This window comes from Octodon degus, unplaced genomic scaffold (genome assembly GCF_000260255.1).
Source record: "Octodon degus isolate 3935 unplaced genomic scaffold, OctDeg1.0 scaffold00038, whole genome shotgun sequence".
NCBI classification, from domain to species: Eukaryota; Metazoa; Chordata; class Mammalia; order Rodentia; family Octodontidae; genus Octodon; species Octodon degus.
This window is the reverse complement of record NW_004524614.1, coordinates 9,824,006-9,839,086: the sequence shown is the minus strand read 5'-3', so window position 1 is coordinate 9,839,086 and position 15,081 is coordinate 9,824,006. Positions and strand designations below refer to the sequence as shown.

The following is a 15,081-nucleotide window of genomic DNA, read 5'->3' as shown; positions in this document are numbered from 1 at the left end:
AATCAAAATAAGCATCTATTTCATTAAATATACCTACTGTGCTTACTGAAAGGCTTAGAGGCTGTGTGATACATTCATGGCCTTGCTGAAGGGACCATACTTCTTATAACTTGTTGGTTAAAACAGCAGATGGGCCTTGGTCTTGATTAAGTTCATTTTGTGGCTCTCCAGTACCAAAAAAGTACCCAAGCCTAGATAACATATAATGTATGGAAGTCTCTTACAGTTTTAGAGTCTAGAGTCCACCACCAAGGCAATAGTAGAAGAGGTTCATTGTCTGGCATCTGCTTCCAAAAAGGCACTGTGAACACTAACCCTCACAACATAGGGGGCAAAGGGCCTGTCTACTTTTATAAGGCAGCTAGGGAGCAGCCAATGGCCTGATCACCTCTCAAAGGGCCCACATCTTAATACTGCCCCACTGGTAATGCCTGTGTTCTGGAGGGAACACTTTCAAACCCCAGCAGCAAACTTTTCACAAATCTGCTGACTTAACTCACTGGATTCACAGGTGGACCAGCTTCAGTCAAATTTCCCTGTTGCCTGTGAATCTTTTTTTTTTTTTTTTTTAATTTTAATGTTTTAGATGGTTTCAGCCGGGGAGATGGCTCAGTGGAATAAGTGCTTCCCTGTTACAGGGTCTCACTACACAGCTTGGACTTAGTGATCCTCCTGTTTTCAGCCTCCCCAGCTTTGGGATTACAGGTGTACGCCACTACGCCCGGACTCTGTGGCTGGCTCAGCGCATGCTGGGGTGGGGCGGGCATGGCATCTTGTGCTGGGGATTGAGCCACAGTCACTGAGCTTGCCTAAGCTTGCCTAAGCAGGTGCTTTAGTCTGCTAAGTCTCACTGGCCCTTGCCTGTGAATCTTGCTACCTCTTTATCGTGAGACAGACTTTATAGATTGTGCTCTCTCATAAGAGAGCAGTGCTATTTGTTTTTGGAAAGCTCTCAATGACTATCACATTACTAGTTCACACTTTTTAAAGAGCATCTATACTATACAGATCTATGACACAGAGCAGGGCTCCTCAGGACTTAATGCACAGGCGGGTCACCTGGGGTCAAATTAAGGTGAAGAATCAGCAGCTCTGGGGTGGCACCAGGAGGCTGTATATCTAATGGGATCCAGACGACACTGAGAACATGGCTCCCTAGTTGGCACTATGAGCTGCAAGGTGAAAAGTAATTGTGCTAATTAAGTATTGAAGTTGGGAATTTAACCTGGGCCTGCCTAATTTGTGTGTGTGTGTGTGTGTGTGTGTGTGTGTGTGTGTGTGTGTGTAGGGTCTCACTATGCAGATCAGACTTGTAATGATCCTTCTGTTTTCTGCCTCCCTAGTGCTGGGATTACAGGCATGTGCTACCATGCTTGGACTTTATCACTGGCTCAATGCACCCAGGCATGGTGCTGGCATGGCATGTGGTGCCAGGGATCAAACACTGGTCCCTGTGCTTGTCTATGCAAGTGCTTAGTCCGCTGAGCTATCTTGCTGGCCCTTCAGACCTGCCTAATTTGAAAGACAGCTATTTTCTACAATGTTTAAATGCAGAAATACAATTTTGAATAAAAAATGAGAAACTGTATCTAAATCAAATTATTTTGGTTAACTCTTCACCATAATCATTAAAATTAAAAGTCGTATTTTCCTAGAACATAAAGAGGTACATTAGGCTGAAGAAAAAAACTTGTGTGTGTGTGTGTGTGTGGGGAAAGATGGTGACAAAAAAGCTAAAATAAAATGAAACACGGAAATTAGATGAGTTGGGTATGATGGTGCATGCTTGTAATCCCAGCACTCAGGAGGCTGAGGTAGGAGGATCACTCTGAGTTCAAAGCCAGCAGGGACTACATAGTAAATTCAAGGCTAGTCTGGACTACACAGTGAGAACCTGTCTCAAAATATAAATAGACAAACAAACCCTTGGATGATAAATATTTACATAAATATAAATAGAACAGTAAGAGCCATTATTTTCCCATTTCCAACATGATGACACTAAACACCATGTACATATTCACCAAAGTTCTCTGAGAATCTCAGCAGGTGACATTATCAGTGATGATCTGACTAGGAAAGATGATACACAGAGAAGCAGTCTACCCCAAGACTCAGCAGTAACCTGGAAAACAATTCTAGAAAAAACCCAGCCCTTCCAGAAACATAGGAAGCCCAAGTTTATAACAGCCTCAGGGGCTGACCATGAAAAGAACTGTGTGAAGTGACCCTTACAGAATAGATCATAACAGAAAATGAAGGACTTTGTCTTCACAGCATGATGCTTCTGGATCACACAAATCCAGATGTGCACAACCATAAATACTTTCTCTGCATTCTGCACTGAAGTCAGCTTCAAAGCCCTATGAAAGAGTACTCTCTATGTCCTTCAATTAGACCACAAAAAACCACCCTAAGTAGTCCAGGCCTCTGTGTGTACCATGGTACAGCACTGTGGCTCTGATGTCAGCACAAACCAAGATTATTTTTCCATAATTTTATTGAGAGACAAATAGCAATGAGACAGTTTCAAATCAAACTGCTAGGACAGTTTCAACAATTAACACATTGCATACTCTCTTCCTAGTGGTTATTTGCTGTACAAGATGCAGACATGATATCCTATTTACAAACACTATTAGACCAAATCCCTCTATTCATTAAGAGAATGTAACTATATATCTATCCTAACCATTTTGAATACACAGATACAAAATGGATATTCATCTGTATCCCCTTTTCTGTTTAGTTCCACCATTTGAATATTAAAGGTGTGTTAACTCAGCAAAATATTCTGAAAGAGTCCAGTAGTCCATAATAGTATTGGATCTTCCACTTGACTGACAATGTCAGAAACTGTTGACCTGAGTCCCCTACAGCTCAACATAACACCATGGCTTTACTTCTCATACTTCGTTTTTATACTTTTCTGCTGGATGGTTAAGAACAAGGTAAAGCAAGACCTATACAACAAGAGCTGTAGCTTTTGGGTCTGATAAGATCAGTGAAATCCCCTCAGGATTTATCCTGAGATCCTGTACCTCATATTGTAGAATCTTTGTCAGTGTCAGCCATGTGGATGAGTCACAGCCATTGCTTGGCCAATGTGCTCTCTGGGAAAGCCTGAGAGAATGTTTTCTCTCCATGTGACTCTCCTTAGGCACACTCTACATCATCGATCACTTTCCTCTTTGGCCCCAAAATCTCCTTGATCAGAAAATTTGGGACACTACTGAGTTACATGACATTACTGTACAAGTTCTCATATGTCCTGAGTCTTAATTGACCTTGGAAGGCTAGGGCCAAAATGTTGGCTTTCCTTGTAGCCCTCCTTTTTCTCTAATTTTGGTATGCAAACTAAGGTTGTTAACCATCCAGAAGAGAAGCTTATTGTTATTACCATACAACTTAGGCTGTTAAGCTTAACCTCACTATCTGTCTATCAAACATCTTAGGCATAACATGGAACAGGTATTTTTCATCAAGTATTGATATGTTGAACTTTAAGTCCCTATAGAATGTGATGAAAAAACATTTAAAAAATTAAAATATATTTTAAAAATAGGCATAAAGAATTACATACTTCTTATGTTTACACACAAGTCCAGAAATCTAACCATATTCAACCTTGTAGCAGGACAGTCCTGCAACATTCCTTTTCCTGTCTCCTGCCTTCATTCACCACCCTCTTCTTTTTGAACAATCATCTACCTGAGAGACAGCACAGCAGCAACTGGCATGTCATGACAAGCAGCCTGTATTCAGAAGACCAGAATGACAGGCACTCCAAGCATGAACCTACTATTATAAATTGCCATCTTCAGTGATTCTCACCCTGACTAGCTATATATACAGACACCTGTGAACTAAGCAACTGCACGGAAGACAAACCAAGATTTTTAAAGAAGAGGTACTGTCCTCTATGTCATCAGCTGCAGAAATTTAGGACAAAACACAAATACTTCTCCAACTTTCTCTGATGTCCAATTATCTATCACTTTTGAGTGGCCCTACAGCCTCCTGAAGTCATGGGACAAAGATCCCACAGATTCTGATCCCTGCTGTCACTGCGTACCATGTAGAACCCAATGTCTTCTTACTCCTGGTAGTTCTGACCTATTTCTAAAGCACTTTCTTTGCATTTATTCTGTCTTGAATTGTTAATTTTATGTATTATTTCTCTTATTAGAATGTAAGATCCTATAAGCATTGTTGAAGTAATTGCTCTTTTCTAGGACTGTGAATTCATGAAGGGCTTAAGTTATCCTAGACTTTAAAAAACTGGTGCCAGCACAATGTATCTTGACAACATTAGGCATTCAATATGCTGGATGGAAGCTCGAATAAGCTCTCGTGCAGAGACCTGATCACCACACAGTGTCATGTGTTCAGAAGAATCTGAAGTTTTAGAAAGAAAGTTCCTTTAAACTATCTCTTATCAGTTTTTAAAATTCTGGCAGAGAAAGATTTAGGAAACAATTAATTGAAGGCCTACTCATATTATTGCTATACTTGCTAGTTCTTTCTAAATCAAATCAAAAGATATTGACTGAACATCCATAAAACTGAACTATGAATGCTGGAGGGCGCATTTCTTAAAACCACATATTATACTCTATTTGAGGAAAATTCTCACTATAAGTGTGAGCATCCAGGCCTTGCCTTTTGTGCATTTTGAAATATAAAATATATGTTACATACTTGATCAAACTGGGGGTCTTCTCCACGCTGTAGAGATTTTGTCAATGGCTTTTCCTACAAAGAAAAAGAATATATGTAAGAATAATTATTGAAACTTTTAAAATTATAAAATAAACGTTATTGTTACAATCTTCTCATTCATTTATCTCTTTACAGAATGTTTTGTCATGTCTGCTCTGACTATTGGTAGCCACCCTCCACTTCTCAATAGTGGGGATTGAATTCAGGGACTTTATAGGATCTTACTAAGTCTCTAAGTTGTTCAGACTGAGCTTGAACTTGCAAGCTTCTTGCCTCAGCCTTTCAGGATGCTGGGATTATAGGTGTGTGTCATCACTCCCAACTTTGGCAACCATCTTCCTTGACCAAAGCATAAATAATCTAATGCTCAGGGAAATGAAAATTGAAACCACAAGGAGATATCACCTCATATTTATTGAAATGACTTCTACAAAAAAGACAAAAGATAAGGGTTGGTGAGGATGGCAAGAAAAGAGAACCCTTCCATACTGTTGGTGGGGATATAATTGGTATATCCATTAAGGAATTCAGTATAGAGGTACCTTAAATTTTTTTAAAAAAGCCGTTTCTGAGTATATATCCAGAGGAAATGAAACTAAGTGTTTTGAAGAACAGCTGCATGCCAATCTTCATGAAGCTTTTATTTACATCAGTTAAGATAAAGAATCAAACTGACTACAGATGGACGCACAGATAAAGGAAATGCAGTGTACTTAAAATGGCATAATAGCCTTAAAAAAGAAGTAAATACTGCAATCCATGTTGCAACTGGAAGAACCTGGAATTAAATGGTAAGAGACAGACATAGAAATATATTGGACAATCTCACTTGCATACTGAATTTAACAGAATCAAACTCAAGTTAGAAGTTAACTGGGAATACATAGTGAGACCTTGTCTCAAAACAAACAAACAAATGGAAAGGCAGGCAGGTAGTAAAATGGTGGTTAGCGGGATGGCTGGGGGTAAGTGGGTAAAGGAGAAATGGGGAGATGTCGGTTCAAGAAACAGAAATATATGGTATGGCCAAAACTAGTTAGCAAAGGGACCTAACAAGATAGTAGGACACATGGAAAAAGAGCTCCCAAAACCTGCATGTGAACCTCTCCCAAGAACTCGAGCAGGTTTTTGGTAGCATCACTTACACATGATGGCAGCTTTTTGCTGTTGAGCACCTGCTACCCTGCCTCTTCACAGTGGTCCACCTTACACTGTAGGGTGTATTTTTATTTTTTCCTCCATCCAAACTTGCTCTGCAGAACCTGTTTTTCTACCTTTCTGTTGTTTTCCTGCCTATAACAAATGTGAAACTTTGCCACTATTTACACTTGTTGCATTCAATTCTTTGGGACAGAAAGAACCTAGAAATCACTTCTAATTATCTCCAGCACCCCAGAATCTGGTAAGAAATGGATACTGAATTTTCATTACAGAGGAGGAATGAGTTTGCAGGAGGAGATTTATTGAGTTTGCAGATTTCTTGTATAAGCATAGTGATTGCAGTATGTGCTCTGAATGCATCCTTGGTATTTGTATGTTAAGGCTTTAGCCCTAAGCTGCTGATGAGAGGTAAGGCCTTAAGGAATGATTAGATTATAAGGGCAGAATCATCATGTATGGAATTAGTGCTGAGAGAGCTTGTGGGTCTCCTCCCATGTGCAGAAACAGCAAGAAGATATCATTTCGAGGAAGAAAGCCTGCACTGGACATCAAAGCTGCTGCTACGCTAATCTTGTATTTTCTAGTTTTCTGAACAGTGAGCAATAAAGTTTTGTTTCTTACAAATTACCTAGTTTATGCTAATTTATTATAGCAGTTTGCATGGAAAAAGACACTGTATTGGTCAACTTTTCATTGTTGGGACAAGATTCCTAACACTTGAAACCTAAAGAAAAGTGGTTTCTTTTGATTGACTGTTTTAGGGGATTTTTCTGTTGAGGGTCAGGGCTCCAAGGCAGAATGGGCACAGCAGAAGAGCATGATGGAGCAGAGCTGCTCATGGTAAGGTGGTGATGAGGCAGAGCCCAGGGCTGGGAACCAGTGAGTTGCACCTCCCTAGGCAGGCTCAGTGACTCCTTTTCCTACTGAGTCCCATGTTCAGCTTCAGACACCAGTGAGTAATCCACTGATGAGTACAACACCCCCAAATCCAATCACCTCTCCAGGAACTTCTAAATTCAGTCAAACTGACAACTAAGGAGATCCAGCACAGACATGTTATTCAGCTGAAAATTGCTACAAAAGTGGATTTTTAAATGTTCTTATGAAATATGTACACATACATGAAGAAAAGTGGGTGAAGTGATAGGTGATAGATATGGTAATTATCTGGATTTACTCCATGTACAAAGTGTACATGTATCAAAGTATCATATTGTATATAATATATATTATTTATAAATTAGCTAAAGAATATGATGCAATAGAGGTTCTGTGTTTTGAACTGAAAACACGTAACAAAAATCATGAGAATAATTTAAAAAATTTTAGTATTTATTTTTGAACTTGATAGGTAATAAAAAAAAGTTGAAAGTGATACATAATTCCAAGTCCTCAGACACAGAAACAAAGTAAGGTCTGTAAAAAAAACTGTTGTTGAAGAAAAATTTATCTATTACACATTTACTATGTGTAACTGGTGAATTTTGGGGCACATGATTGACCTTGTACCATATATAACTGCCTACAGAAATAATCTTGGCATTGACAAAGGTCAGCAGAAATGTCTCCCCAACCATCATCACATCTGTAATTATGTTAGAGGTCCTTCACTAACCTTGCAGTAGACCATTTTGCTATGGAAGTGATATAGGGAAAACAATATAAATCCCAGCCTGGTAGATTAACTGTCAGATATGCTGAGTGTGTGCTCCCTGAAATCAAAGAATGTTTTTTTTTTTAATTTTAAAGAGAATAAACCATGCAGACTTTCAAATCAAGATGACAGGAAATTAACAAGGTGTAAATAAGATCCAAAAGGTACCACCAACACTGTGAAAGGGAAAGAAATTACTCAAAAAGGAAAGAATAACTGGGAGCAGACAAGCAGAAAAAAAGGATATATCTATATCTGACATAATTGTGCTACTAATTTCTTTTTTATTATTATTTAAGACATTTATTAATAGGTGCCTGCAGTTTGTTGACTTTTTTTTGAAAAAATCAAGTTGTAAACTTTTATTTTTGCGGAACCGGGGATTGAGCTCAGACTCTTGCGCTTGCCAGGGAAGCGCTTATTCCACTGAGCCATCTCCCTGGCCCCCTGTAAACTATTTTTGTTCTTAAAAATCTCAACTTGACCAGATATGAAACAATTTAAAAAACCTTTAAAGGTGTATTGAGAAAAACCAAGCTTTAAAAAAACAAACAAACAAAAAAACCCCACCACATTTGTATTTGTCATAAATACAAAAAGAGATGTCTTTAGGTAAAAATAATAAAAATCCCATGCTGCATAGATAATGCAGATAATTCTAGTTATGTGGTCAATGGGCATGTGCTACTAATTTCTACTAGTTCATTGCAAGAAAAGTTAGTGTTTATATTGTTTGACCAACCTTACATATCCATATCTGGCAGCCTCAAAGAATGAACTTTAAGGAACAACAGAAGTTAAGAGTAGGAAAAATTTATTGAGAGAACTAGGTTCTGAGAAACAGGATGGGACCTGAAAGTGAGCTACCAACAAGTCCACTTCTCAAAGAGTGATTTCAAGAGCAAAATCATGAGGTGGGTACAATACAGGTCAACACTATGAGCAACCAAGATTACAAGTCTGACTGCTTAGGTAATATTGATCCAGTGGGGAAGCAAGTCACACATAGCAAGTGTACATGGAAAGAACAAGGACCTTTCTAAGAAGAGACGGATCAGGAGGTCTTGTTCACCCACCTGGGTGAATAATGTCTATGTAGATTTTACTGGGCTATGTGACACCAATTGTAATATAACCTTCACTTTACTGCTTACTCCTTGGGGAGGATGGTCATTCCTTCTTTATCTCGAGGCCTGGCCTTTAACAGATGCACCTCCAGTTGTAATGTGTTTTCCTCCTCTGCATTGCCTCCTTCAAGGGCTTAGTCCTGTCTGACTGCCTATATTTATACCTAACTTAACCATCTACAATAGAAGTTATTTCTACTCCTAAATTTCACTTTGAATGAGAAATCACACCAAAAACCAAACCAAACCAAACTAAACCCAGTTAAGTTTCACTTTGGGTAATACAGATAACCTGGAAACTTCAGTTACACTTACCTGGTCAAACATACCACCTCGTTGTCTCACTTTCACAAAAATCACATATATCTAAGGAAGATGCAAGCCTTCTTCCCACCCAGGTAGTCTTTGTTCTTGACGCAACATACATAGTGGGCTCTCTCAAACATGTAAAGTTTAAATGAGAGCCTTTGTAAATCCCCAACTTGTCTTCCACATGTAGTCATCTAAATCTGTGGTGGGGAACCTACAGTGTGCATGCCATAACAGGCTTTTTGTGTCATTGAAAACTCTAAAAGGTTTACCATCACTGAAAAAAATATAATATTCTTACTGGGCTAATAACCCTTTCAAAAGAATGAAACATACTTTTGAACATATTAGAACATACTAGAATGGAAGATCTAGAACTGATACATTCTCAGAGAGTAGATACAAAAATGAGGAAAGAACAGGAATTAAGGAAACCACAGACACAGATGATTGGACAAGAAGACAAATTCAGCAACCACAGTGAAGAACATTTCCTGCCTAAATAAAAGTTATAACATCAACTTCTGAAGTTCTCAGTAAAATCAGTTAAAATACAAAAGTAAAAATTAAAGAAGTGAAACAGGTGGCCCGAGGTCCCACAAACACCCTTGGTACAATCCCAGTAAGAGCATTCATACTCAGTGTTTTCTTTATTCATTACTCAACAGTTACTGAAAGTTGCACATGTGTCATGCTGGGTGGTACGTGCTGGGGTGGAATAGTGAAGAACAAAAGATTACTGTCATTGGACCAACAATTAGCACAAAAGTGGCCAGTGATCTCTTTCAAGGGCTATCTCTACTTGTTCATATTCAAACCTCAGTTCAACTACCACTTCCTCTGGATAGCCCTTCTTGAGTTGTCTCCAACAGTGGGACCACCCACACCTGTCCTCTGAAACTCAAATTCTCACATGCTTCTTTCACAGTGTTTATCAGAGTGCAGAGATGTACTATACTATTAAATTGTGCTGCACAACACTTTTGTTTGTAAATGATTTTCCAAGAACTGCTCCACTCAACAGAAAGCTCTGGACACACCAACCTCTACCTGTTTTTCTCAACATTTAAGTCACATGTGGAGCATGGTGTAGTACTGGCTAACATTTGCAAAATAAATAAAAGCTCTAGGCAGTGGGGTCTAGTTTCTTCAAATATGAGGATACCTTTGTGTCTATTTATGTTTAAACATGTTTTGTGGTATGTTACATTTTTTATACTATTGTGGCAAGATATATACAACATAAAATTTACCATTTTAATCATTAAGTGTATTTGGGATGTGCTTCTACCATTCCCACTTTCTATTTATGAAGATAACCTCTTCATGCTAGAAATTGTCAAGGAATTCTCACCAAAACACCAGTCACACCCCAAGTGAAGAGGATAGTAATACTGTTTTAGAATCTATTGATTAAACCATACATGATGACAAAACTAATACTATGGCTTTGGTGATCATTTTAAATGGTTTTGTATAGCAGCAACAATACTTATGTGCATTAGAAAAGTGGGAATGCATCTATTTGGGAAATACTAAGTTCAGCCAAAAGCTAATGCTTGGGACATCTGTGGGTCTGCAGACTCTTGCAACAACTCACAAAGCCACATATTGGTAATCTACAATGCAATCCCCTTTCACTGTTACCCAAAAGAGGATCTTGCCACAATGAGGGAAGGAAGGTGATCATGTCCACCCACATCCTGAAGCTTCTCATGTCTAATAGTTGTTTATTCTCTTTACCAAGGGGGTGGGAAGCTGATAAGGCATTCTGTACTTACATATCTTCACATACACATGAAAGAAACATTTTGCAAGTCACATCTTCTTTAGCAGGTCAAGTTGATACCATAATTGTGGCCATACATGGTAATCAGGTTCGTTAGCCAACCACTCAAGATTGAAACCTCACTAAAAAACATAATTCTTTCTTGACTATTTTTACACAAATACGCTCTTAATTATAATTTGTGGAAGACTTGATTCAAATGTCACTTCCAAGATTAAGTTCCTCTCTAGGTTTACTTGACCTGTTAGCCATCACATGTTCTGGTCAGCACTTCCACCATGGGGTCACGTGTCTGTCTTTCCACTTCCCTAGTACACAGCTCAAACTCATTATCAGGGTTTGTTAAATGACTGAATTACATCAATGTACTTCGAAAGATGGCTTTGGTCACCCAGAATGAAGTTCACATTTAAGTACTGTCCAGATTATCTGTGCATCAATACAGATTTTTATCAGTGTTAGGAGGATTAAGGGTAAACCTGGGGGATGAGAATATCACAGTGGTAAACCATTTTTAAAAATGAAGGATGGAAGAAGGAATGAAGAAAGAAGGAAAAAGGAGAATTAGGGAAGAAAGGAAAGATGGAAAAAAAGGAATGAGGGAAAGAAGGAGGTAAGGGAGCAAATGAAGAAGGAAGGAAGCAAAAGGAAAGAGAAATAAGGAGGGAACTGAAATCTGCCCAAGCCTTCAGTTCTAATTTTCAATCTTCAGGAAATACAGGAGTTAGAGGACAATGTCATGCTATTTCACAGGGCTGTAATCAACAAAATCCAAACTGCAGGAAACTGTGAGAGAAAGATGTTTCTTCAGTAAGAAAGTTGGAAGACTATTTGATTTTATTATTTTATTTTGCAGCTATAGGGATAGAATCCATCCAGCACCCTACACATACAAGGCCAGTACCTCACCACCTAGGTCTAGTTGTTGAATTTTATGAAAAGCTATTGTAGTGTGTGCCTCTTTTCAGCATATGGAATGAAGCAATCTGCTAAAAGAAAACCTAGCAATTGAACACTTATTGGATATTTGATGATGTTAAGAGTTTATTGTTAATTTTTCAAGTGTTGTAATGGTGCTGAAATTTCATTAAAATAATCTTTTATTTATTAATCACTAATATTGCAGTAATGGGGCTTGATTCCCAACCTTCTTAATTTTTATTTTGAGATTGGGTCTTATTAAGTAGCTAGGCAAATAAAAAGGCAGATTTTGTTTTGGAGGTGGAGAAGAGGATCAGAAAGAAGAGAAAGGGTGAGGGTAAAGGGATGAAAATGACCACGATATATTTTATACTAGCTCCCCAAGTGAATGTAATTATGTATTAGAAATATGTAATTAATAAAAATGCATAAATAAAAAAGTCAGATACCTTATAAATGCTTAAAGATAAAATGATCTGGTTTCTAGTACATGTAAACCTCTATACTTGTGGGTCTGGAATTAACAAATTCAACCACAAGCACATTAAAAATATTTTTAAAAAGAACAGAATTATATCTGCACTGAATGCGCACATACTGTTTCCCTTTTCTCTATAGATAATACAGTATAACAAAACTATTTATGTGATGTATCATACTAGATAATATAAATCACTTAGAGATGATTTAAAGCATATGAATGTGTGCAGGTTCCTGCAAATACATCAGACTTGATCATGTGGAGGAGGGGCACTCTTGATCCCCTGTGGATGCCGAGGATGTTTAGTGCTTAACAGTTTAATATTGTCACTTAGTTATTATGCAAGGATCAGACTTGCAGTCTACCACATGAGTAGACTGCGAAGGCTTAAATAAAAGAGTTTAGTGGTATGATTTTAGGGCTCCAGGAGATTTAAAACCTTCTATGAGAATTCAAGATTCTCTGGGGGAATAACTTCAGCTAGTATTTATTTGGTTATCAAATAAAGGAGGGACATACTAAAGAAGTGAATCTGAGCAGGGTTTTAGGAGACAGTTTGAGGATTTCTCCAAGTAATACATTACATTAATTTAGGAGAACTATGCTATCTCCAGGAAGGCCTTCACTACAGGAGTGAGATGCCTACAGCTACAGGCTTTATCTAGTTGAGATTGGAACCAGGTATCTTCAGATGTGGCCTTGTTTGTCCTTTGAGGCATTAGGGCATCACAGGCCACTACATGCCTCAGCTGAGACCAGTGACTCATAGAGGTTCACTTACTGTGTATCCTCTACCATCTCCACACAAGAGGCCTAGCTAGGCCTTGGACAGACTCACAAGTAAACATGGAAAGCCAATTGGTTAATTTCAAATCCTGCTCAGAGTGCTTCATATTGATCTCCATCAAGTGTTTGCTTTAAAAATTGGAGGGAAGGTCAGGGACTGTGCAATAATTTGGCTATGCATTGATCATTGTTCAAGATGAGTGGAGTGTTCATCAGGCTGTTTTGTTGAGTGTTTAAGCTTAAATTCTCCACAATAATACAAACTACTAAAGACAAGTCATGATATATCACTTCTGTCATTGTTCTTAATAAAAAAGGCTTACCATGTGTCACGTTGAAGGATGGCATAAACCATTCTCAAACCTATTTCAATAGCACTTATCCACCATTTTATCCTTTTCTGGTGGAGTGAGAAGGGACCCGCTCTTCTTTTTTCCCTATTCCATAAATAAGATGAGGGTGTCAAGTATCTTGTGCTGCATTAGACACCAAATGGAGTCCCCCTTTCCCAATCAAAAACACTGCTGTCTGGCCCTTGGAGTAGGACTTTCTCCTGTCCTGAAGAATTCTACAGAAGTTTCAGTATTTTTATAGGAAAAGAGCAAGGCTTCCTGTTTGGACATCTTATTTGCTACCATGGACAATCTCAAACTCCTCACCCTTCTCTTAGAAAAATACGAACAATAAAAGCTCTTTGTGACTGTATCCACCTAACATGGACAGAGGAAAGCCATCAGTGCACACTTCAATTCTGAAACAATTGCACTGGGTACCAGCAATGTGTGTCAGAGCTTTCACACAGTGTGTATCTGTAACCTCCAAGAGGAAAGATGGTTCATGCGGGACAGCTGATAGGCGGTGAGAAATCCACAAAGATTTATGAAAGACATTTCACTTAAGAAGTTACTTTTGACTTCAGACTTTGGAATTTTGGGTGCCCCAAACTCCAAGTATGACTCACACAAATCAGACTCAATAATCTAGAAAAATATAACTTATTTGCCCTCAAAGATATTTCAATAAGGTGGCGGAGCTTCCAGGAACCCTGCACCAGTGGGACCTACTGGTCCCAGCCCAGGCGCGGCAGGGTGAGACCCTATTCCACCCCCTTGGAACGCCCCCCCCCCACTCTGCAGCACCTCCCCCAACCCGCCTGCCGAGTAGGAATTTCTGCCGCATTCCAGGAACCCCCAGATCCAGTCCTAGTCCAGGCCCACTGAGTGTGTGGGAGAGCTGCCTATACCCCTACGCCACCTTATCCCCTCCAGACTCAGCTCAGGCCTGGCATACAGGCCTGGGGTGAAAACCTGCAGCTGAAATCCCTGCAGAGGATGTAGGGACAGAACCACCCAGCTAGTCCAAGAGCAGAACATCTTGCCAGAGGAGCACAACAGGTTCACCCCCAAGGGCAGCAACAGGAAGGAACTGAAAACAGCAGCCAGACCCAAGCCAGGCACAGCTGGATAAATCCAAACTTTGTAGATCTCCACCTGAACTTCAATAGGTGCTAAGGTTACAACTGCAACAAAGATCTACAACAAAGGTCAGAAGATAGTGCTACACAAAATGACAACGAGAAGGAGCAAAATGCAATCTTAGACCCCAAACCCACTCATAACAAGTGCAGAGGGCACTAACACAGAACAAATTGGGAATCACACAGCTGAAAGCAATGAATCAACGGCTTCTGAAATAAACAAACAGCTGCAGAGAGGTATAGAGGAACTCAGATTGGAAAGGAAAAAAGAAATGCTTGAATTAATAACATCTGCAGTAAAGAATCAAATGCAGAAACATATGGAGGAAACCCAATGCCCACCCAGAACAAGTGCAGAGGACACTAGCTCATCTCAAATGTATGAATTAATAGCATCGATAGTACATAAGCAACAGCAGAAAGTTACAGAGGAAATCAGAGTGAAATTATTTTCTGAAATAAAAAAAGAATTCTCAGAACTCATAGCATCTGAAGAATCAACTACAGAAACATAGGAAGGAAAACCCATCTGAAAAAAACACTGCAGTAAAACAATTTATAACTGCTTCTAAGGAAGACATCGATAAAAAAAAATAGAGGAGATTAGAAAAATGATGGATTCCTAGAATGAGCAATACAGGAAAGAAATAGATC

The 15,081-nt window shown here is 38.9% G+C and overlaps 1 protein-coding gene across 1 annotated transcript in view; it reads right to left on the bottom strand.

Annotated features, from left to right (window-relative positions):
- Nucleotides 1-15,081, bottom strand: part of Fry (FRY microtubule binding protein) — a 431,398-nt gene that overhangs the window by 232,616 nt on the left and 183,701 nt on the right. Inside the window, exon 3 of the mRNA XM_023715059.1 lies at nucleotides 4,702-4,755. Coding sequence (XP_023570827.1) covers nucleotides 4,702-4,755 — 54 coding nt within the window. The remainder of the gene's footprint in view (nucleotides 1-4,701; nucleotides 4,756-15,081) is intronic.